This window comes from Oncorhynchus mykiss, chromosome 26 (genome assembly GCF_057628025.1).
Source record: "Oncorhynchus mykiss isolate SJ-2025 chromosome 26, ASM5762802v1, whole genome shotgun sequence".
Lineage (NCBI taxonomy): Eukaryota > Metazoa > Chordata > Actinopteri > Salmoniformes > Salmonidae > Oncorhynchus > Oncorhynchus mykiss.
The window spans coordinates 35948474-35970818 of NC_143047.1; the positions used below are offsets into that span (position 1 = coordinate 35948474).

Sequence of the window (22345 nt, forward strand, 5' to 3'; positions counted from 1 at the left end):
ATCCCTACCGGCCAAGCCCTCCCTAACCCGGACGACACTAGGCCAATTGTGCGTCGCCCCACGGACCTCCCGGTCGCGGCCGGCTGCGACAGAGCCTGGGCGCGAACCCAGAGTCTGCAATGCAGTGCCCTAGACCACTGCGCCACCCGGGAGGCCCCGTCATGTGTCACCGGACATTACTGCACATAATGCGCCAATGTAAACTGAGATTTTTGCATATAAATATTTATTTATTTATTTATTTTTTATTTAACCTTTATTTAACCAGGTAGGCAAGTTGAGAACAAGTTCTCATTTACAATTGCGACCTGGCCAAGATAAAGCAGAGCAGTTCGACACATACAATGACACAGATGGAGTAAAACAAACATACAGTCAATAATACAGTATAAACAAGTCTAAATACGATGTGAGCAAATTAGGTGAGATAAGGGAGGTAAAGGCAAAAAAGGCCATGGTGGCAAAGTAAATACAATATAGCAAGTAAGACACTGGAATGGTAGATTTGCAATGGAAGAATGTGCAAAGTGCAAAGTAGAAATAAAAATAATGGGGGGCAAAGGAGCAAAATAAATAAATTAATTAAATACAGTAGGGAAAGAGGTAGTTGTTTGGGCTAAATTATAGGTGGGCTATGTACAGGTGCAGTAATCTGTGAGCTGCTCTGACAGTTGGTGCTTAAAGCTAGTGAGGGAGATAAGTGTTTCCAGTTTCAGAGATTTTTGTAGTTCGTTCCAGTCATTGGCAGCAGAGAACTGGAAGGAGAGGCGGCCAAAGAAATAATTGGTTTTGGGGGTGACTAGAGAGTTTTTGCTGGAGCGTGTGCTACCGGTGGGAGATGCTATGATGACCAGCGAGCTGAGATAAGGGGGGACTTTACCTAGCAGGGTCTTGTAGATGACATGGAGCCAGTGGGTTTGGCGACGAGTATGAAGCGAGGGCCAGCCAACGAGAGCGTACAGGTCGCAATGGTGGGTAGTATATGGGGCTTTGGTGGCACTGTGATAGACTGCATCCAATTTGTTGAGTAGGGTATTGGAGGCTATTTTGTAAATGACATCGCCAAAGTCGAGGATTGGTAGGATGGTCAGTTTTACAAGGGTATGTTTGGCAGCATGAGTGAAGGATGCTTTGTTGCAAAATAGGAAGCCAATTCTAGATTTAACTTTGGATTGGAGATGTTTGATATGGGTCTGGAAGGAGAGTTTACAGTCTAACCAGACACCTAAGTATTTGTAGTTGTCCACATATTTTAAGTCAGAGCCGTCCAGAGTAGTGATGTTGGACAGGCGGGTAGGTGCAGGTAGCGATCGGTTGAAGAGCATGCATTTAGTTTTACTTGTATTTAAGAGCAATTGGAGGCCACGGAAGGAGAGTTGTATGGCATTGAAGCTTGCCTGGAGGGTTGTTAACACAGTGTCCAAAGAAGGGCAAGAAGTATACAGAATGGTGTCGTCTGCGTAGAGGTGGATCAGAGACTCACCAGCAGCAAGAGCGACCTCATTGATGTATACAGAGAAGAGAGTCGGTCCAAGAATTGAACCCTGTGGCAAATTTCAGCTTGAAAAAGCTAGCCTTGGCTTTTCTAACTGCCTGTGTATAATGGTTTCTAGCTTCCCTGAACAGCTGCATATCACGGGGGCTGTTCGATGCTAATGCAGAACGCCATAGGATGTTTTTGTGTTGGTTAAGGGCAGTCAGGTCTGGGGAGAACCAAGGGCTATATCTGTTCCTAAATTTCTTGAATGGGGCATGTTTATTTAAGATGGTTAGGAAGGCATTTAAAAAAAATATCCAGGCATCCTCTACTGACGGGATGAGATCAATATCCTTCCAGGATACCCCGGCCAGGTCGATTAGAAAGGCCTGCTCGCTGAAGTGTTTCAGGGAGCGTTTTACAGTGATGAGTGGAGGTCGTTTGACCGCTGACCCATTACGGATGCAGGCAATGAGGCAGTGATCGCTGAGATCTTGGTTGAAAACAGCAGAGGTGTATTTAGAGGGCAAGTTGGTTAGGATGATATCTATGAGGGTGCCCGTGTTTAAGGCTTTGGGGAGGTACCTGGTAGGTTCATTGATAATTTGTGTGAGGTTGAGGGCATCAAGTTTAGATTGTAGGATGGCTGGGGTGTTAAGCATGTTCCAGTTTAGGTCGCCTAGCAGCACAAGCTCTGAAGATAGATGGGGGGCAATCAGTTCACATATGGTGTCCAGAGCACAGCTGGGGGCAGAGGGTGGTCTATAGCAGGCGGCAACGGTGAGAGACTTGTTTTTAGAGAGGTGGATTTTTAAAAGTAGAAGTTCAAATTGTTTGGGTACAGACCTGGATAGTAGGACAGAACTCTGCAGGCTATCTTTGCAGTAGATTGCAACACCGCCCCCTTTGGCAGTTCTATCTTGTCTGAAAATGTTGTAGTTTGGAATTAAAATGTCTGAATTTTTGGTGGTCTTCCTAAGCCAGGATTCAGACACAGCTAGAACATCCGGGTTGGCAGAGTGTGCTAAAGCAGTGAATAGAACAAACTTAGGGAGGAGGCTTCTAATGTTAACATGCATGAAACCAAGGCTATAACGGTTACCGAAGTCGTCAAAAGAGAGCGCCTGGGGAATAGGAGTGGAGCTAGGCACGGCAGGGCCTGGATTCACTTCTACATCGCCAGAGGAACAGAGTAGAAGTAGAATAAGGGTGCGGCTAAAAGCAATAAGAATTGGTCGTCTAGAACGTCTGGAACAGAGAGTAAAAGGAGGTTTCTGGGGGCGATAAAATAGCATCAAGGTATAATGTACAGACAAAGGTAAGGTAGGATGTGAATACAGTGGAGGTAAACCTAGGTATTGAGTGATGAAGAGAGAGATATTGTCTCTAGAAACATCATTGAAACCAGGAGATGTCATTGCATGTGTGGGTGGTGGAACTAATAGGTTGGATAAGGTATAATGAGCAGGACTAGAGGCTCTACAGTGAAATAAGCCAATAAACACTAACCAGAACAGCAATGGACAAGGCATATTAACATTAAGGAGAGGCATGCTTAGTCGAGTGATCAAAAGGGTCCAGTGAGTGGAGAGGTTGGTTGGGGGTCACGGCGATTTAGACAGCTAAATCGGTAGCAAGCTAGCATAGGATGGAGGTCAGTTATTAGCCACCTCTTGCGTTCCGTCAGTAGATTAGTGGGTTTCCGTGTGGTAGAGGGGATTAATCCAAATCACACAACAACAACAAAAATAAAAACAATAGATATAGTTATAGAGGCCCAAGAAGAAAAATAAATAAATACAAATAAAATAAAATTGTCCGATTGTCTATTCAGATAGCAGCCGATAAGACAGCCAACGGCTAGCAGGCCGCAGATGGGCGCCCAGGCAACGTCGCGCCGGAGGAGCCAGCCGGACAACTCCCTCGGGTAGACAACGTCGGCAGTCCAGCTGTGAAGGCCCGGTGGGGCTCCGCGTAGGCAGCAAAACGGGTCCGGATAGGTGACTGCAGCCCAGGAGTGATTGATGGAACTCTTCAGCTGGCTAGCTCCGGAACAATTGATGTTAGCTCCGGAATCGACGAAAGCCGATAGTCACACGGATAGCAGCTAGCTAGCTGTGAGATCCAGGTATGAATGTCCAGAGCCAGCGGCCGAAATCCAAGGACATGGAGAGAAAAATTGGTCCGGTATGTTCCGTTCCGAGCCGCGCTGCGCTGCACCGCGCCGTACAAAACTGCCGATAGATTCTCGAGCCAAAGGACAGCCGATGACCACAAACCGTGGTTAGCTGAGTACTAACGATTAGCCAGTAAAGAAGCTAACTAGCTTCTGAACCAGCTTCTGATTAGCTTCTGGAACAGCTCCTGGCTAGCTCCCGGCTAGCTCCCGGCTAGCATCTGGCTAGTTTTCTGGCTAGCCTCTTGGAGGATTACAGATCTGAGGTAAATAATACTTTTTTATATAAATCTAAATTGGTGAAGCGGATTGCAGGAGAGTGTTCTGAAGATGAGTTTATGGAAAATTAAAAATGTATGTGAAAAAAAAGTTAGATATATATATATATACGGGACACGACAGGACGAGGACAAAAAGACGTCTGAACTGCTATGCCATCTTAGATCGATGCCATCTTAGATAAATATGCACATTATCGAACAAAACATACATGTATTGTGTAACATGATGTCCTATGAGTGTCATCTGATGAAGATCATCAAAGGTTAGTGATTCTTTTTATCTATATTTCTGCTTTTTGTGACTCTATCTTTGGCTATGTTTGGCTGAATAAATGGCTTTGTGTTTTTTGGACTTGGCTATGACCTAACATAATCATATGTTGTGATTTCGCTGTAAAGCATTTTTTAAATCGGACAGGATGGGTTGATTAACGAGATGTTTATCTTTCAATTGCTGTATTGGACTTATTAATGTGTGAAAGTTACCTATTTCAAAAAAATATATTTTTGAATTTCGCGCACTTCCTTTTCAGCGGAATGTTGTCGAGGGGCTCCGCTAGCCCTAGAAATGTTAAGGTTTAAAAGGGCATCTGAAGTTTGAACATTTCCACTTTGATATTTCAGACTTGATTTTCCCTTAGCAAAAATGTATCAATCCCTACAAATGTTTTTATATAATCCACATAATAACTGACATTTCCTGTTGCTGCAGGATTATTTCCCTACTGTAGCACACTGGCTCTAATTAAGATACTACATCTGTATCACATGATGCCTCCAGAGGGCCATTTGGGGAGGCAGGTAGCCTAGTAGTTAAAGCGTTCCCTGGTAGGCTGTCATTGTAAATAAGAATGTGTTCTTAACTGACTTGCCTAGTTAAATAAAGATTACATTTAAACTAACAACAACTTTCTCCCTTTGAAGCCCAATTTCCATGCTCTTTATCTGTCCCTCTCTGATCTCTGTCATCATGTGGAGTAGACTGAGGAGGTTAAATGCATCAGCTCAACATGCATTCGCATGATAGGGATACACACACACACACACACACACACACACACACACACACACACACACACACACACACACACACACACACACAATCTCTCTCTACATGATAGGTTTACCATGAGGTACAGCGGGGTCTTGGTGGGTCCCTTGGCGGACATTTTCTCCCAGAGTCCTCTCCGGACGTAGCGCACTGTAGTGCCGGCCAGCTGGAACTCTCCAGGAAGCTCGATCTTCCAGTCGCTGTTGATGGACCTCTTGGTAGAGTCTTTCATTGCTGGAACAAGCAGGATGTAGAATTAATTTAAGAGGAAGTTCAGGACAACTTGATGTTAGATGGTTCCCTATCACTTGCCCCTATCACTTCCATTGAAAGTAAGCATACCACAGTCTCCACCAACATGCCTAGACCTGTAAACGCAGGGTTCAATTCCCACTCTGACTGTTCCCTTAAATCACTACCTTTATACAAACCCATAATTCAAACCATGTCTCTAACCTAAAATATGTATATTTTTAATTTTAAGAGGAGCAAACAAACAATTAAAATGTAGCAGGCAGGCAAAGTGAACATACACTTCTCTTCACTTCTCTGAAAATGACTTTTGATGCCCAAATTGGCTGCTTTCGAAATAGCCGACCCCGGTCAGTGAGGTTTTACTTCTCGCAGTGCCTGAACCACAGGAAAGCAGCACAGCATCAGAGACCCAGTCGGTTCCAACTAAGAGAGTGTCCCTTGATGTGGAGACTGTGGAGGTTGTGAAGTCCAGCAAACAGACTACCTCACCGCATGTCCACAGTTATCCCCTGTGGACATGCGGTGCTTGACTTAAGGTTGTTGGGTAATGCATTAGAAAGAGAGCGAGGGTGGAGAGAGAGCGAGAAAATAAAGAGAGAGAGAATAAAGAGCGAAACAGAGAGACTGTTGGGGTGTACTGTAAGACATTCCATAAGAATTGAATGTTTGAGCCAGGTTTTTCCAAATGCATGTTGTTTTAATTATTCTTTTGGAAGGACTTGACGACCAGAGAGAGCTCCAGAGAAATAAAAACACCTTGCACAGTGAATGGACTCTTTCTAAACACGTTTGTTTTACTGCATGTCTATGAACTTACAGATTTAGATGGAATTGAAAATAATTTAAACACTTTACTATAAAACTGCCCAGAAACATAATATTAACTATATACAAAAAAACTACTTCAGATCTTTAAAATGCATTAGAATATTATCATCACTGTTCCATGGTCATCATCAGAATATTAGCATCACTGTTCCATGGTCATCATCAGAATATTAGCATCAGTGTTCCATGGTCATCATTAGAATATTAGCATCAGTGTTCCATGGTCATCATCAGAATATTAGCATCACTGTTCCATGGTCATCATTAGACTATTAGCATCACTGTCACATGGTCATCATTAGAATATTAGCATCACTGTCTCATGGTCATCGTTAGAATATTAGCATCACTGTTCCATGGTCATCATCAGAATATTAGCATCACTGTTCCATGGTCATCATTAGAATATTAGCATCACTGTTTTATGGTCATCGTTACAATATTAGCATCACTGTTCCATGGTCATCATCAGAATATTAGCATCACTGTTCCATGGTCATCATTAGAATATTAGCATCACTGTTCTATGGTCATCATTAGAATATTAGCATCACTGTTCTATGGTCATCATCAGAATATTAGCATCACTGTTCCATCGTCATCATTAGACTATTAGCATCACTGTCACATGGTCATCATTAGAATATTAGCATCACTGTCTCAAGGTCATCGTTAGAATATTAGCATCACTGTTCCATGGTAATCATTAGGATATTAGCATCACTGTTCCATGGTCATCATTAGACTATTAGCATCACTGTCACATGGTCATCATTAGAATATTAGCATCACTGTTTTATGGTCATCGTTACAATATTAGCATCACTGTTCTATGGTCATCATCAGATTATTAGCATCACTGTTCCATGGTCATCATTAGAATATTAGCATCACTGTCTCAAGGTCATCGTTAGAATATTAGCATCACTGTTCCATGTTAATCATTAGGATATTAGCATCACTGTTCCATGGTAATCATTAGGATATTAGCATCACTGTTCCATGGTCATCATTACAGCTAATCAAATGGCTACCCAGACTATTTGCATTGCCCCCCTTCTATGCTACAGCTACTCTCTGTTATTATCTATGCATATTCACTTTAATAACTCTTCCTACATCCTAAACTGACCCAAGATCAGCGACTTGGGGAAACTTTATCATATAAAACGTGGTGGAGACATACCTCACACTGTACAAAAGGAAGTAGTGTTGGAGTGTTTCTTTAGATCACCAGATGTGTTTTCAAAGTGAGTGGCTAGCCTTTCAGTCTCTCCTCCCTCCCTTCCCTCTGTCCCTCCCTACTTCCCTTCCTCTCTTCCCCATCCCTCTTCTCCCTCCATCCCTCTTCTCCCTCCATCCCTCAACTCCCTCCTATCACTAGAGAGGATCCCAGCCTGTCCTATCATTACACACAGAACTAGATGTCTCCAGTCCCCAGTGTGCCCTTCCTGTTGACAAAGCACTTAACAGTTAGAAAAATGTTTAATAGCTGTTGTCAGAACACTCAAAAGGAAACTGCAAGAGTGAAGTGTTCAAACACTTTACAAGCGGCTGACAAATGAGTGGGTTTATCGGCTTTCAAATTTCCCTGCAGAGTCGACAGAGAACAAAACATGCTAGACAGTGCAGAATGTTTTAGCACTGGCTTAAGACTGTATGGGGCAGCCAAACTCAACTGGCAGAAGAACAACATAGCATTTACAGTAGTTATATACAAGTCAATCAATCATTTTTTAAAACAGCTTTCAAAAATGACCCGGGCGCCACGGCCTCCACCTCTACTAGTGCCCCGTCTAATCCAATCACGTGGTTAAATGCAAGAGCCCATGGCTTACCCAATCACATCAATGCAAATATCCTCTACAACACCTCGGAACAAGCAGGCAGGCAGAAAGAAAGATAAATATTTCACTGAGGTTCAACTGTTAATATCACAGATAGAAGGAGCTTAGTTACCAGTATCCTTGTTAATATGGCTTGTTAAACAACAAATTGTTGACGGCGAGTGGACGGAAAATGCATTCTCCCCACAACCAGAACAAAACACATGTGCCTGATATGCAGCGAGTTCGAAGCCCTCGTGAAAAGTGGCAATGTTAAGCTTCATTACACCAAGCATAGTAATATAGATCAGACTTATCCTCTGAACACGGAGGTGAGAACAAACAAGATTAAACAACTCAAATCCCAATATGAGACAAAAAGTCCATGTCAATTTCCTGAAAGCCCAACAACGTGCAACAGAGCGTTCACTGAGGATAGCTTGGGTTTACGGAAAACACTGACGCTGAGATGGTAAAAGAACGCATGTGTGAAGTTGCTGACACCTTGTTTGCAGGTAAACAATAAAGATTACCGGTACCCCCTGTATATAGCCTTGTTATTGTTATGTTATTGTGTTACTTTTATTTTTTACTTCAGTTCATTTGGTAAATATTTTATTAACTCTTCTTGAACTGCACTTTTGGTTAAGTGCGTGTAAGTAACCATTTCATGGTAAGGTCTACACTTGTATTCGGCATGACAAATAAAGTTTGATTTGATTCCACAGCAATGAGGAGAAATTAAATATTAGCTGAAGATTTGACTTCACAACTTGATGAGGTCATTCAGAATGCACCAAGCATTTCATTGGCTGTGGATGATTCAACAGATAACACTGATAATGCCCTGCTTCTGTTGTTTGTCAGATTTTATTATGAAACAAAGACGTAATTCTGGGATGAGCTGTTGGGCATCTAGAAGCAGACACACAGGGAGATAATGTCAAAAGGATGCTGACCAAAAGGGGGAGAGATCTGAAGTCAGTGGTCTCCATCACCACAGATGGAGCTCCAGCCATGACAGGAAGAGGAGGGGACTGGTTACACGTTTGAAAGAGGACCACCCTGTCCTGACATCAAATCATCCATCAGGCTGTCCTGTGTGCCAGTCTGGGAAAAGAGTATTCTGAGGTCATGACAACGATGATGAAACTGATCAAGAACACCGCCTGCTACGAGGCTTTCTGACAGAGTCTAATACCAGCTTTGATGACTTACTACTGCACAATGTCAGATGGCTCAGTGAAGGCGGGGTTTTGGAACCTTTCTGGGCCATTCAGGAGGAAATCAAAGCTTTCTTATCAGAGCAAAAGAGTGACAAGGCAACTCAGTTTTCTGATGACGAGAAGATGGAAACAGTAGCATTTTTGACAGACATGACATCACACCTCAATCAACTGAATGTTGAGCTGCAGGACAACACAGTGTGACAGACATGACATCACACCTCAATCAACTGAATGTTGAGCTGCAGGACAACACAGTGTTACAAACATGACATCACACCTCAATCAACTGAATGTTGAGCTGCAGGACAACACAGTGTGACAAACATGACATCACACCTCAATCAACTGAATGTTGAGCTGCAGGACAACACAGTGTGACAGACATGACATCACACCTCAATCAACTGAATGTTGAGCTGCAGGACAACACAGTGTGACAGACATGACATCACACCTCAATCAACTGAATGTTGAGCTGCAGGACAACACAGTGTGACAAACATGACATCACACCTCAATCAACTGAATGTTGAGCTGTAGGACAACACAGTGTTACAGACATGACATCACACCTCAATCAACTGAATGTTAAGCTGCAGGGACAGGACAACACAGTGTGTGATATGATAGCAGCAGTCTGGGCTTTCCAGAAGAAATTAGAGCTTTTCAAGAATGATCTCCAGGGAGAACTTGTCCACTTCTCCAATCTTCTGGTGCAAACGCAGGGAGAACTTGTCCACTTCTCCAATCTTCTGGTGCAAACGCAGGGAGAACTTGTCCACTTCTCCAATCTTCTGGAGCAAACGCAGGGAGAACTTGTCCACTTCTCCAATCTTCTGGTACAAACGCAGGGAGACAAAGACGTTCCCAACCGTGTCGATTTCATCAAGCAGCTGATGAAGAACCTCAAAGCTAGCTTTGATTACTTTTTTATATTTTTATTTAACCTTAATTTAACTCGGCAAGTCAGTTAAGAACAAATTCTCATTTAAAATGACGGCCTACCAAAAGGCAAAAGGCCTCCTGCAGGGACGGGGGCCTGGGATTTCACTGTTGGAAGAGAATCGCTTGCTGGTCATCCAGAACCATCTTAGTCACAAAATGTTGTCAGAGGAAGCTAAACAGTCCTTCAGACGGGTAGATGTTGTCAGAGGAAGCTAAACAGATCTTCAGACGGGTAGATGTTGTCAGAGGAAGCTAAACAGATCTTCAGACGGGTAGATGTTGTCAGAGGAAGCTAAACAGCTCTTCAGACGGGTAGAAGTTGCATCACTGCAAATGGAGTTGATTGAGCTACAAGAAAATGTGTCTTTATGACCCTGTCTTACATTCTGGGGAAAGATGGAAAGATGGTGCCTGCAGCTGATGTCCCTGTTCTCAAGAAACTAGCACTAGACATCCTGCCCATGTTTGGCTCCACATACAGCTGTGAATCAGCCTTCTCCACAATGAACTTTATTCAAAACAAATATCGCTCCAGGCTCACCAATGGACACCTGCACCAGTGTCTCCAGAGTTGCTCTCACACCATTTGTGCCAAAGTTCAAAGCATTTTAAAGAGACAGAAAGTGTCATTTCTCTCATTGATGCAAGGTCCACAGTGACTGATACATGAATATTGCATTGCATGACCCACAGTGACTGATACATTAATATTGCATGGATCACAGTGACTTATACATTAATATTGCATGGCCCACAGTGACTTATACATGAATATTGCATGGATCACAGTGACTTATACATTAATATGGCATGGTCCACAGTGACTTGTACATTAATATGGCATGACCCACAGTGACTTGTACATTAATATTGCATGACCCACAGTGACTTATACATTAATATGGCATGGCCCACAGTGACTTGTACATTAATATTACATGGCCCACAGTGACTTGTACATTAATATTGCATGACCCACAGTGACTTGTACATTAATATTGCATGGCCCACAGTGACTTGTACATTAATATTGCATGACCCACAGTGACTTGTACATTAATATTGCATGACCCACAGTGACTTGTACATTAATATTGCATGGCCCACAGTGACTTGTACATGAATATTGCATGGCCCACAGTGACTTGTACATTAATATTGCATGGCCCACAGTGACTTGTACATTAATATTGCATGACCCACAGTGACTTGTACATTAATATTGCATGACCCACAGTGACTTGTACATTAATATTGCATGGGCCACAGTGACTTTCTGTGCTTTCAGATTTGTTATTTAACTCTCCTTTGTTCTCCAGAAAACATGCACTTAATTTAATTGAGATATTATTTAATAATTCAAGTTCCATGTACAAAGGTTTAATTGGTCTCATTTACAGTTTTTGACAATCGCTTGTGTTAGGTTTTGAACTTCAGTTGAACAGTTTTGAAAAGAGTATGTAAACATGTGTAAACATTTTGTGCCAAAGCAATGAAACATTATCCACAGTTTAACCCACATAGACTGCTGTTGTGCTCACTGTGTGAAGAGTTTTGAAAAGGTGACCTAAGTATTGAGAAATGGGTCCTAGCGATTGTAAAAAACTGTAATGTATTTACCAGTGTTCTTGAAAACATTTGATATAACAACATGGTTTGTTACTATGCTGAACCACAACACCGATAAATGACCATATCCATCCGGACCTTTGCCACCTAGGACATTTGTATCACTGGACCGTTTCAGATAGTAGTTGAGTACCCTGCTTTAGGGGTACCCTGCTTTAGGGGTACAAGTTCACATCATTAGACAGATAATATGAACTTGTGCGGTTGTCTATAAAAGGGGTTCCCAAACTGTTTTCATCCAGGCCCCCCTTCCAGCATTAGGGAATATCCCACTCCCCCCCCTGCACACCCCTATTTCTATGGGTACAAGCACCGAAATTAAACAAACGTTCCACAACCGTCTTGTTGGCGAAGAGAGAATTTTGCAGGTTTAAAGCTTATTTCCTGCAATTCAACACATCTTGCATCATCAGTTCCTCTTGTCATGTCGGTCATTGTATACCTTGGAGATCTATTTATAACTTGTCAGGAATGTCCAGATCAACTAGCCCATGTCAGCTAATGTTTTTTAGCCCATAGATTTTGTAGTAATGTTGTAATGTTTGAGGTACTCAAATATAACATGAATACACATTAGAGTTTCAAGACTGTATAGAAGAATGTATAGAATTGCACGAAAATTAGCTTTAAAACTGCTAAATGTTCTCTGCACCCCATAACACAAGTGTGTGTGTGTGTGTGTGTGTGTATGTGTGTGTGTGTGTGTGTGTGTGTGTGTGTATGTGTGTGTGTGTGTGGTGTGTGTGTGTGTGTGTGTGTGTGTGTGTGTGTGTGTGTGTGTGTGTGTGTGTGGTGTGTGTGTGTCTTACCCAGAAAGCTGTGTGAGGGCTTGTCCTCCACAACTTTGATTCTCCTAGCACCAACGGGGATGACAGCAGCCTCAATGTAACCTGTAGAAACACAAGAGAGTGAGGTGGGTGGAGCCACACCCAGACCCACACCTGGGGTGAGGAGAGGACGAGAGGTGAGGGGGGATGAGAGGAGGTGAGGAGAGGTGAGGGGAAGGGGTAGTACAGACAGGGTTGGGCTGGGCTGGTTCTTTATCCAAGATGTTAATTTGGAAAGGGTTGAAATAATTTTTCTGTGTGAAAGGCAAGGAGGAGGACAATGAAGGAAGTAGAAAGAGAGAGGGTCTACATCCCAAATGACACCCGGTTCTCTACACATGGGCCCTGTTCAAAAGTAGTGCACTAGACTCTGGTCAAAGGTAGTACACTATGAAGGGAATAGGGTATTATTTGGGACACAGATAGGGGTGTAACGGTCATAGTAGCAGCGATCTAACTCAATACCGGTGCACAGAAAGAGGTAGAGCCTCTCTCTCTCGACCTTCTGTCTCTGTGTGCTGGAGCATCACACAGAGCCTGGGTTTGAAAGGAAGGATTCAACCAGAGACAGATAGCTAGGTTGTGACCCAGATGTCACCATATTCCCTATATAGTGTGATATTTGAGACTAGACCTCAATGAGCCCTGTATCAAAAGCATTGCACTACAGTGCCTTGCGAAATTATTCGGCCCCCTTGAACTTTGCGACCTTTTGCCACATTTCAGGCTTCAAACATAAAGATATAGAACTGTATTTTTTTGTGAAGAATCAACAACAAGTGGGACACAATCATGAAGTGGAACGACATTTATTGGATATTTCAAACTTTTTTAACAAATCAAAAACTGAAAAATTGGGCGTGCAAAATTATTCAGCCCCCTTAAGTTAATACTTTGTAGCGCCACCTTTTGCTGTGAATACAGCTGTAAGTCGCTTGGGGTATGTCTCTATCAGTTTTGCACATCGAGAGACTGAAATTTTTTCCCATTCCTCCTTGCAAAACAGCTCGAGCTCAGTGAGGTTGGATGGAGAGCATTTGTGAACAGCAGTTTTCAGTTCTTTCCACAGATTCTCGATTGGATTCAGGTCTGGACTTTGACTTGACCATTCTAACACCTGGATATGTTCATTTTTGAACCATTCCATTGTAGATTTTGCTTTATGTTTTGGATCATTGTCTTGTTGGAAGACAAATCTCCGTCCCAGTCTCAGGTCTTTTGCAGACTCCATCAGGTTTTCTTCCAGAATGGTCCTGTATTTGGCTCCATCCATCTTCCCATCAATTATAACCATCTTCCCTGTCCCTGCTGAAGAAAAGCAGGCCCAAACCATGATGCTGTCACCACCATGTTTGACAGTGGGGATGGTGTGTTCAGGGTGATGAGCTGTGTTGCTTTTACGCCAAACATAACGTTTTGCATTGTTGCCAAAAAGTTCAATTTTGGTTTCATCTGACCAGAGCACCTTCTTCCGCATGTTTGGTGTGTCTCCCAGGTGGCTTGTGGCAAACTTTAAACAACACTTTTTATGGATATCTTTAAGAAATGGCTTTCTTCTTGCCACTCTTCCATAAAGGCCAGATTTGTGCAATATACGACTGATTGTTGTCCTATGGACAGAATCTCCCACCTCAGCTGTAGATCTCTGCAGTTCATCCAGAGTGATCATGGGCCTCTTGGCTATATCTCTGATCAGTCTTCTCCTTGTATGAGCTGAAAGTTTAGAGGGACGGCCAGGTCTTGGTAGATTTGCAGTGGTCTGATACTCCTTCCATTTCAATATTATCGCTTGCACAGTGCTCCTTGGGATGTTTAAAGCTTGGGAAATCTTTTTGTATCCAAATCCGGCATTAAACTTCTTCACAACAGTATCTCGGACCTGCCTGGTGTATTCCTTGTTCTTCATGATGCTCTCTGCGCTTTTAACGGACCTCTGAGACTATCACAGTGCAGGTGCATTCATACGGAGACTTGATTACACACAGGTGGATTGTATTTATCATCATTAGTCATTTAGGTCAACATTGGATCATTCAGAGATCCTCACTGAACTTCTGGAGAGAGTTTGCTGCACTGAAAGTAAAGGGGCTGAATAATTTTGCACGCCCAATTTTTCAGTTTTTGATTTGTTAAAAAAGTTTGAAATATCCAATAAATGTCGTTCCACTTCATGATTGTGTCCCACTTGTTGTTGATTCTTCACAAAAAAATACAGTTTTATATCTTTATGTTTGAAGCCTGAAATGTGGCAAAAGGTCGCAAAGTTCAAGGGGGCCGAATACTTTCGCAAGGCACTGTATATTGGGAATACGGTGGCATTTGGGATTCACACATTGAGATGTACGGCTCTGAATTCAACAGGTGTCATATAAGAGACCAGGAAGTATATGTGAGCAAAATGATCCAATCATTTTGAGGATCCCACTGCATATACACTACTTCCGCTTTATGACATCACTTTTGAATCATTCATTTGATTCTAGCACAGAGATCCTATGAAATGTTATATGGATTCCAGCCTCAACCCGATTGGGAGAGAAATCTCTGATTAGACCCTTGCCAGCCCTTCCCTCCTCACAGACATGCATCCAAGCACCCACTAGTGTTTGGGCAGTAGTGATGATACAAAGCAGCTCGTTGGTTCCCAGGCCCTCGGGTGACTGACTGTGGTCCCACTGTTACTTCTGAGGCTTACACACAAATGTGTCAAAGAAGGAAACAAAAAATAGAGTGGAGAGAGATATGAAAGACCCACAGTGAGAGAGAGAAAGGGAGGGAGGGAGAGAGAGAGTGGAAGGGAGAAGAGGAAGAACAGAGAGAAAGAGATACATCAGCGAATAAGAGAGAAAGAACAAAAGAGGGATATATAAAGAGGGGAGGAGAGGGTCTTCCATAATGTAGATAATTGCAATAGGAGGAACCCCCAACAAAATGGCACAGGTTGGGGTTTTGACAACTGTGTAATGGGACTGTTAAGCTATGTGGAGTCAAGAGAGACCCGAGCGCATCCTAAATGGCACCCTATTCCCTATCTAGTGCACTACTTTTGACCAAGACCCATAGTGCCTGTAGTGCACTACATAGAGAATAGGGTGCCGTTTGAGATGCAGAACCTCCTCTCTACAATAGATCCCAAAGCACAGTATCTATACAACCGTTTCTGAGAAAATAAAATAGCTTATTCTTCCAAACTTTCACCATATATGCCTCTTTATTGTCCCAATTGTTTTTGTTTAGTTTTTTAGTGTTACCAGACTGAGTTTGATTTATTCCTGTATCTCAAGGGGCCACATCCTGACCTGAGATCCACACGTAACAAACTTGACATCAATGCATGATTGACACCAAACTCAAGAGTTTCACACAGGTCTTACACTACAATCAAGTCCCCTCGGCCTAGTTGAGCTGCTTTGTTCTTCTTTATTGCCCCCCCACTATGTACAGACTCCCTGTGTGTACTCACCGTAGTGCCGCCCTACAGGGCTGGATCTGCAATTACCACAACCATGCTATTATCTCTTTACACAGCACACAGGAACAAGTCACCAGTAAGAAGTGTCCATAGCCTTGACACTGATCTAAGATCAGTTTAGCTTTCTCCCCCTCTAATGGTTAAGGTTAGGATTGGGGGGAGTCTAAAACTGATCCTAGATCTGTGCCTACGGCAATTTTTACCAAGAGCACCCCTTCACACAGTCAACAGGAAAACACCACAAACCACACACCCAGAAACGCTGTTAACAACAACACCCCATCGCTAAGGCCCAGACTATTTCCTGGTCAGGTCACATGGAATGGAAAAAACTCCAGGCCCTACCCATCACCAACACCACAGGGTTACGTTGATTGCCACTCTGTATGTAGTTACTGTATACACACCATTACACACACAGACACACACACACTGTTCATTTGCAGCCATTACTCTGGGAATTACAAGACAGGCTCTTTGCAGGCCAGACCTTAGAAACCCCAACCCATCCTCCTCTGGGCTCTCCTGGGATTAACAATATGACGTTCAAGATTTTCAATATGTTTCTTAATCATTTTGGCCATTGGAATATTGTTGTTGTTCTCCCACAACCCAGGTGGATGAGGAAGTACCACGAGGTATCCCAGTGTGTTCATCAGGAGGAGGGCCGGGAAGCCAAACCATGCCGAGCTGTTGGGATCCACAGTGTGTGTGTGTGTGTGTGTGTGTGTGTGTGGGGTGTGTGTGTGTGTGTGTGTGTGTGTGTGGACCATCTGTGTTTTGGCTATTGATCCCAGGAGAAGCCAAGGAGGTTTGGATCTCCCATCTACCGACGTGTACACTACAGTCAGGGCAGGACGCACACACACACACGCACGCACGCACTGCACACACACACACGCACGCACGCACTGCACACACACACACACACAGAGCAGGCATCTTACATGAGAAACACTTGGGGACAGCCCTTGGTTTAGCCATCACACAGGTAGAAACCCTCTTACAGTGGCTAGAGGAGACTGGGGGTAGAGGAGAGGGGGGGGGGGTAGAGGAGAGGAGGGGGTAGGAGAGGAGGGGAGGGGGTAGGAGAGGAGAGGAGGGGAGGGGGAGCAGAGGAGAGGAGAGGAGAGAAGGGGGCGGAGGCAGGTGGAATGGCTTTAGCAAATTTAATGAATTGGGTAAAAGGCGTTCATAATCCTGTCTTACAAATGCACGCATGCACACACACTGTACACACACTGTACACACTGTACACACTGTACACACCCAGTAAACACTGTACACACACACACACACACACACACACTATACACACTGTACACACACACAGTACATACACAGACACACACTGTACATACCCTCTTCCTTGCTCTCGTCTTCATTCTCACTTTCTCTCCATCTCTCAATCACACACACACACACACACACACACACACACACACACACACACACACACACACACACACACACACACACACACACACGCTTGTTCACACTGCCATTACAGTGTGTCAGAGTTGTGTGTGAACGGCCAATGTTATCTTAAGGTTAGAATAAAAATTCCTGCTTTTGTCCAGAATGAATGATCATAGTGTTGTAGATATGTGGTAGTAGAGTAGTGGCCTGAGGACACCCACTTAATGTGTTGTGAAAAGTGTTATGTAATGTCACGTAATATTTTTATTGCATATCTCTGCCTTAATGCTGCTGAATCCCAGGAAGAGTAGCTGCTGCCTTGACAGGAACTAATGGGGATCTATAATAAACCCCAAGAAGAGTAGCTGGTGCCTTGGCAAGTACTAATGGGGATCCATAATAAACCCCAGGAAGAGTAGCTGCTGCCTTGACAGGAACTAATGGGGATCTATAATAAACCCCAGGAAGAGTAGCTGCTGGCTTGACAGGAACTAATGGGGATCCATAATTAACCCCAGGAAGAGTTGCTGCTGCCTTGACAGGAACTAATGGGGATCCTAAATAAACCCCAGGAAGAGTAGCTGCTGTCTTGACAGGAACTAATGGGGATCCATAATTAACCCCAGGAAGAGTAGCTGATGTCTTGACAGGAACTAATGGGGATCCATAATAAACCCCAGGAAGAGTAGCTGCTGTCTTGACAGGAACTAATTGGGATCCATAATAAACCCCAGGAAGAGTAGCTGCTGTCTTGACAGGAACTAATTGGGATCCATAATAAACCCCAGGAAGAGTAGCTGCTGTCTTGACAGGAACTAATGGGGATCCATAATAAACCCCAGGAAGAGTAGCTGCTGTCTTGACAGGAACTAATTGGGATCCATAATAAACCCCAGGAAGAGTAGCTGCTGTCTTGACCGGAACTAATGGGGATCCATAATAAACCCCAGGAAGAGTAGCTGCTGTCTTGACAGGAACTAATGGGGATCCATAATAAACCCCAGGAAGAGTAGCTGGTGCCTTGACAGGAACTAATGGGGATCCATAATAAACACCAGGAAGAGTAGCTGCTGCCTTGACAGGAACTAATGGGGATCCTAAATAAACCCCAGGAAGAGTAGCTGCTGCCTTGACAGGAACTAATGGGGATCTATAATAAACCCCAGGAAGAGTAGCTGCTGGCTTGACAGGAACTAATGGGGATCCATAATTAACCCCAGGAAGAGTTGCTGCTGCCTTGACAGGAACTAATGGGGATCCTAAATAAACCCCAGGAAGAGTAGCTGCTGCCTTGACAGGAACTAATGGGGATCCTAAATAAACCCCAGGAAGAGTAGCTGCTGCCTTGACAGGAACTAATGGGTATCCATAATTAACCCCAGGAAGAGTTGCTGCTGTCTTGACAGGAACTAATGGGGATCCATAATTAACCCCAGGAAGAGTAGCTGATGTCTTGACAGGAACTAATGGGGATCCATAATAAACCCCAGGAAGAGTAGCTGCTGTCTTGACAGGAACTAATTGGGATCCATAATAAACCCCAGGAAGAGTAGCTGCTGTCTTGACAGGAACTAATTGGGATCCATAATAAACCCCAGGAAGAGTAGCTGCTGTCTTTACAGGAACTAATGGGGATCCATAATAAACCCCAGGAAGAGTAGCTGCTGTCTTGACAGGAACTAATGGGGATCCATAATAAACCCCAGGAAGAGTAGCTGGTGCCTTGACAGGAACTAATGGGGATCCATAATAAACCCCAGGAAGAGTAGCTGGTGCCTTGGCAAGTACTAATGGGGATCCATAATAAACCCCAGGAAGAGTAGCTGCTGTCTTGACCAGAACTTGTCACGCCATGACCTTAGAGATCCCTATTATTCTCTATGGTTGATTAGGTCAGGGTGTGACTCGGGTGGGAAAGTCTAGGTTTTCTATTTCTTTGTTTTTGGCCGAGTGTGGTTCCCAATCAGAGGCAGCTGTCTATCGTTGTCTCTGATTGGGGATCATATATAAGTTGTCATTTTCCATTTGGGTTTTGTGGGATCTTGTTTTCTGTTTAGTGTCTGTACCTGACAGAACTGTTCACTTTCGTTTTCACTTTGGTTATTTTGTTTGAGTGTTTAAAAAAATAAAACATAATGAACACTTTCCACGCTGCGCTTTGGTCCAGTCCTTTCGACGAGAGCTGTTACAGGAACTAATGGGGATCCATAATAAACCCCAGGAAGAGTAGCTGCTGCCTTGGCAGGAACTAATGGGGATCCATAATAAACCCCAGGAAGAGTAGCTGGTGTCTTGGCGGGAACTAATGGGGATCCATAATAAACCCCAGGAAGAGTAGCTGCTGCCTTGGCAGGAACTAATGGGGATCCATAATAAACCCCAGGAAAAGTAGCTGCTGCCTTGGCGGGAACTAATGGGGATCCATAATAAACCCCAGGAAGAGTAGCTGGTGTCTTGGCGGGAACTAATGGGGATCCATAATAAACCCCAGGAAGAGTAGCTGCTGCCTTGGCAGGAACTAATGGGGATCCATAATAAACCCCAGGAAGAGTAGCTGCTGCCTTGGCAGGAACTAATGGGGATCCATAATAAACCCCAGGAAGAGTAGCTGGTGTCTTGGCGGGAACTAATGGGGATCCATAATAAACCCCAGGAAGAGTAGCTGGTGTCTTGGCGGGAACTAATGGGGATCCATAATAAACCCCAGGAAGAGTAGCTGGTGCCTTGGCAGGAACTAATGAGGATCCATAATAACCCCCAGGAAGAGTAGCTGGTGTCTTGGCAGGAACTAATGGGGATCCATAATAAACACCAGGAAGAGTAGCTGGTGTCTTGGCAGGAACTAATGGGGATCCATAATAAACCCCAGGAAGAGTAGCTGCTGCCTTGGCAGGAACTAATGGGGATCCATAATAAACCCCAGGAAGAGTAGCTGCTGCCTTGGCAGGAACTAATGGGGATCCATAATAAACCCCAGGAAGAGTAGCTGCTGTCTTGGCAAGTACTAATGGGGATCCATAATAAACCCCAGGAAGAGTAGCTGCTGCCTTGGCAAGTACTAATGGGGATCCATAATAAACCCCAGGAAGAGTAGCTGGTGCCTTGGCAAGTACTAATGGGGATCCATAATAAACCCCAGGAAGAGTAGCTGGTGCCTTGGCAAGTACTAATGGGGATCCATAATAAACCCCAGGAAGAGTAGCTGCTGTCTTGGCAGGAACTAATGGGGATCCATAATAAACCCCAGGAAGAGTAGCTGCTGCCTTGGCAAGTACTAATGGGGATCCATAATAAACCCCAGGAAGAGTAGCTGCTGTCTTGGCAAGTACTAATGGGGATCCATAATAAACCCCAGGAAGAGTAGCTGGTGCCTTGGCAAGTACTAATGGGGATCCATAATAAACCACAGGAAGAGTAGCTGCTGTCTTGGCAGGAACTAATGGGGATCCATAATAAACCCCAGGAAGAGTAGCTGGTGCCTTGGCAGGAACTAATGGGGATCCATAATAAACCCCAGGAAGAGTAGCTGCTGCCTTGGCAAGTACTAATGGGGATCCATAATAAACCACAGGAAGAGTAGCTGCTGTCTTGGCAGGAACTAATGGGGATCCATAATAAACCCCAGGAAGAGTAGCTGCTGTCTTGGCAAGTACTAATGGGGATCCATAATAAACCCCAGGAAGAGTAGCTGCTGTCTTGGCAGGAACTAATGGGGATCCATAATAAACCCCAGGAAGAGTAGCTGCTGTCTTGGCAGGAACTAATGGGGATCCATAATAAACCCCAGGAAGAGTAGCTGCTGTCTTGGCAAGTACTAATGGGGATCCATAATAAACCCCAGGAAGAGTAGCTGCTGTCTTGGCAGGAACTAATGGAGATCCATAATAAACCCCAGGAAGAGTAGCTGGTGTCTTGACAGGAACTAATGGAAGAGTAGCTGGTGTCTTGACAGGAACTAATGGGGATCCATAATAAACCCCAGGAAGAGTAGCTGCTGTCTTGGCAGGAACTAATGGGGATCCATAATAAACCCCAGGAAGAGTAGCTGCTGTCTTGGCAAGTACTAATGGGGATCCATAATAAACCCCAGGAAGAGTAGCTGCTGTCTTGGCAGGAACTAATGGAGATCCATAATAAACCCCAGGAAGAGTAGCTGGTGTCTTGACAGGAACTAATGGAAGAGTAGCTGCTGCCTTGGCAGGAACTAATGGGGATTCATAATAAATACAAATAAAAAGAAAAGAAAGAAAGCTTCTGTCCTTCAGCGGCATTACAATCAGACCATCTGCACGCCTTTTAGTAGGTCAACACACACACACACACACACACACACACACACACACACACACACACACACACACACACACACACACACACACACACACACACACACACACAGGCCTCAAGCCATTAAAAGGGAATAATGTTATAGTGTTATCTTGTAATTAAAAACCTAACAGGTCTCTATTCAGACTAACGTTCGGCCTTAAATGCCATTTCTAGTGCTCTGGCTGTGAAACTGAACTTTACCTATGGGGGACAGAGGCACCGGTGTGTGTGTGTATTACATGCTTAGTGATATTGGAGGGCTACAGATATCCCAGATACCCTAGTGTTTGTAGGGCACCTTGCTAAGATTGTTCCCGGTGACTTTCCACCAGAGGTTAAATGCCTTAAAGGGATACTTTGGGATTTAGGCAAATTAGCTAGCATGCTAGCCGCTAGTTAGCATTGGCTTGCGAAACTACCTCTAACTTCTTTCTTACTGAACACAAAAACATAAAAATAGTATCCACAAGTAGATAAAGGGCCTCAAAATTACACTCTGGCTCTATTTTCAATACATTAATGTGTGGCTCCCGCCAGAGAAAAGTTGACAAAAATGTCATGCGCTCTGCTAGCGCTAGCCAAAAGTAATGTGTCCAGTGTA

General features: G+C 43.9%; 1 protein-coding gene across 4 annotated transcripts in view; it reads right to left on the minus strand.

Annotated features, from left to right (window-relative positions):
• LOC110506903 (A disintegrin and metalloproteinase with thrombospondin motifs 17) overlaps positions 1–22345 on the minus strand; it is a 188897-nt gene that overhangs the window by 34145 nt on the left and 132407 nt on the right. For 2 of the 4 annotated variants that reach the window (XM_090222880.1, XM_090222879.1), the window contains exons 16-18: positions 16944–17018; positions 12507–12587; positions 5062–5219 (exon numbers count right to left, since the gene is read on the minus strand). In XM_090222880.1, the coding sequence (XP_090079006.1) occupies positions 5062–5219; positions 12507–12587; positions 16944–17018 (314 nt within the window). The remainder of the gene's footprint in view (positions 1–5061; positions 5220–12506; positions 12588–16943; positions 17019–22345) is intronic. The other 2 variants (XM_090222882.1, XM_090222881.1) reach the window with 1 other exon arrangement.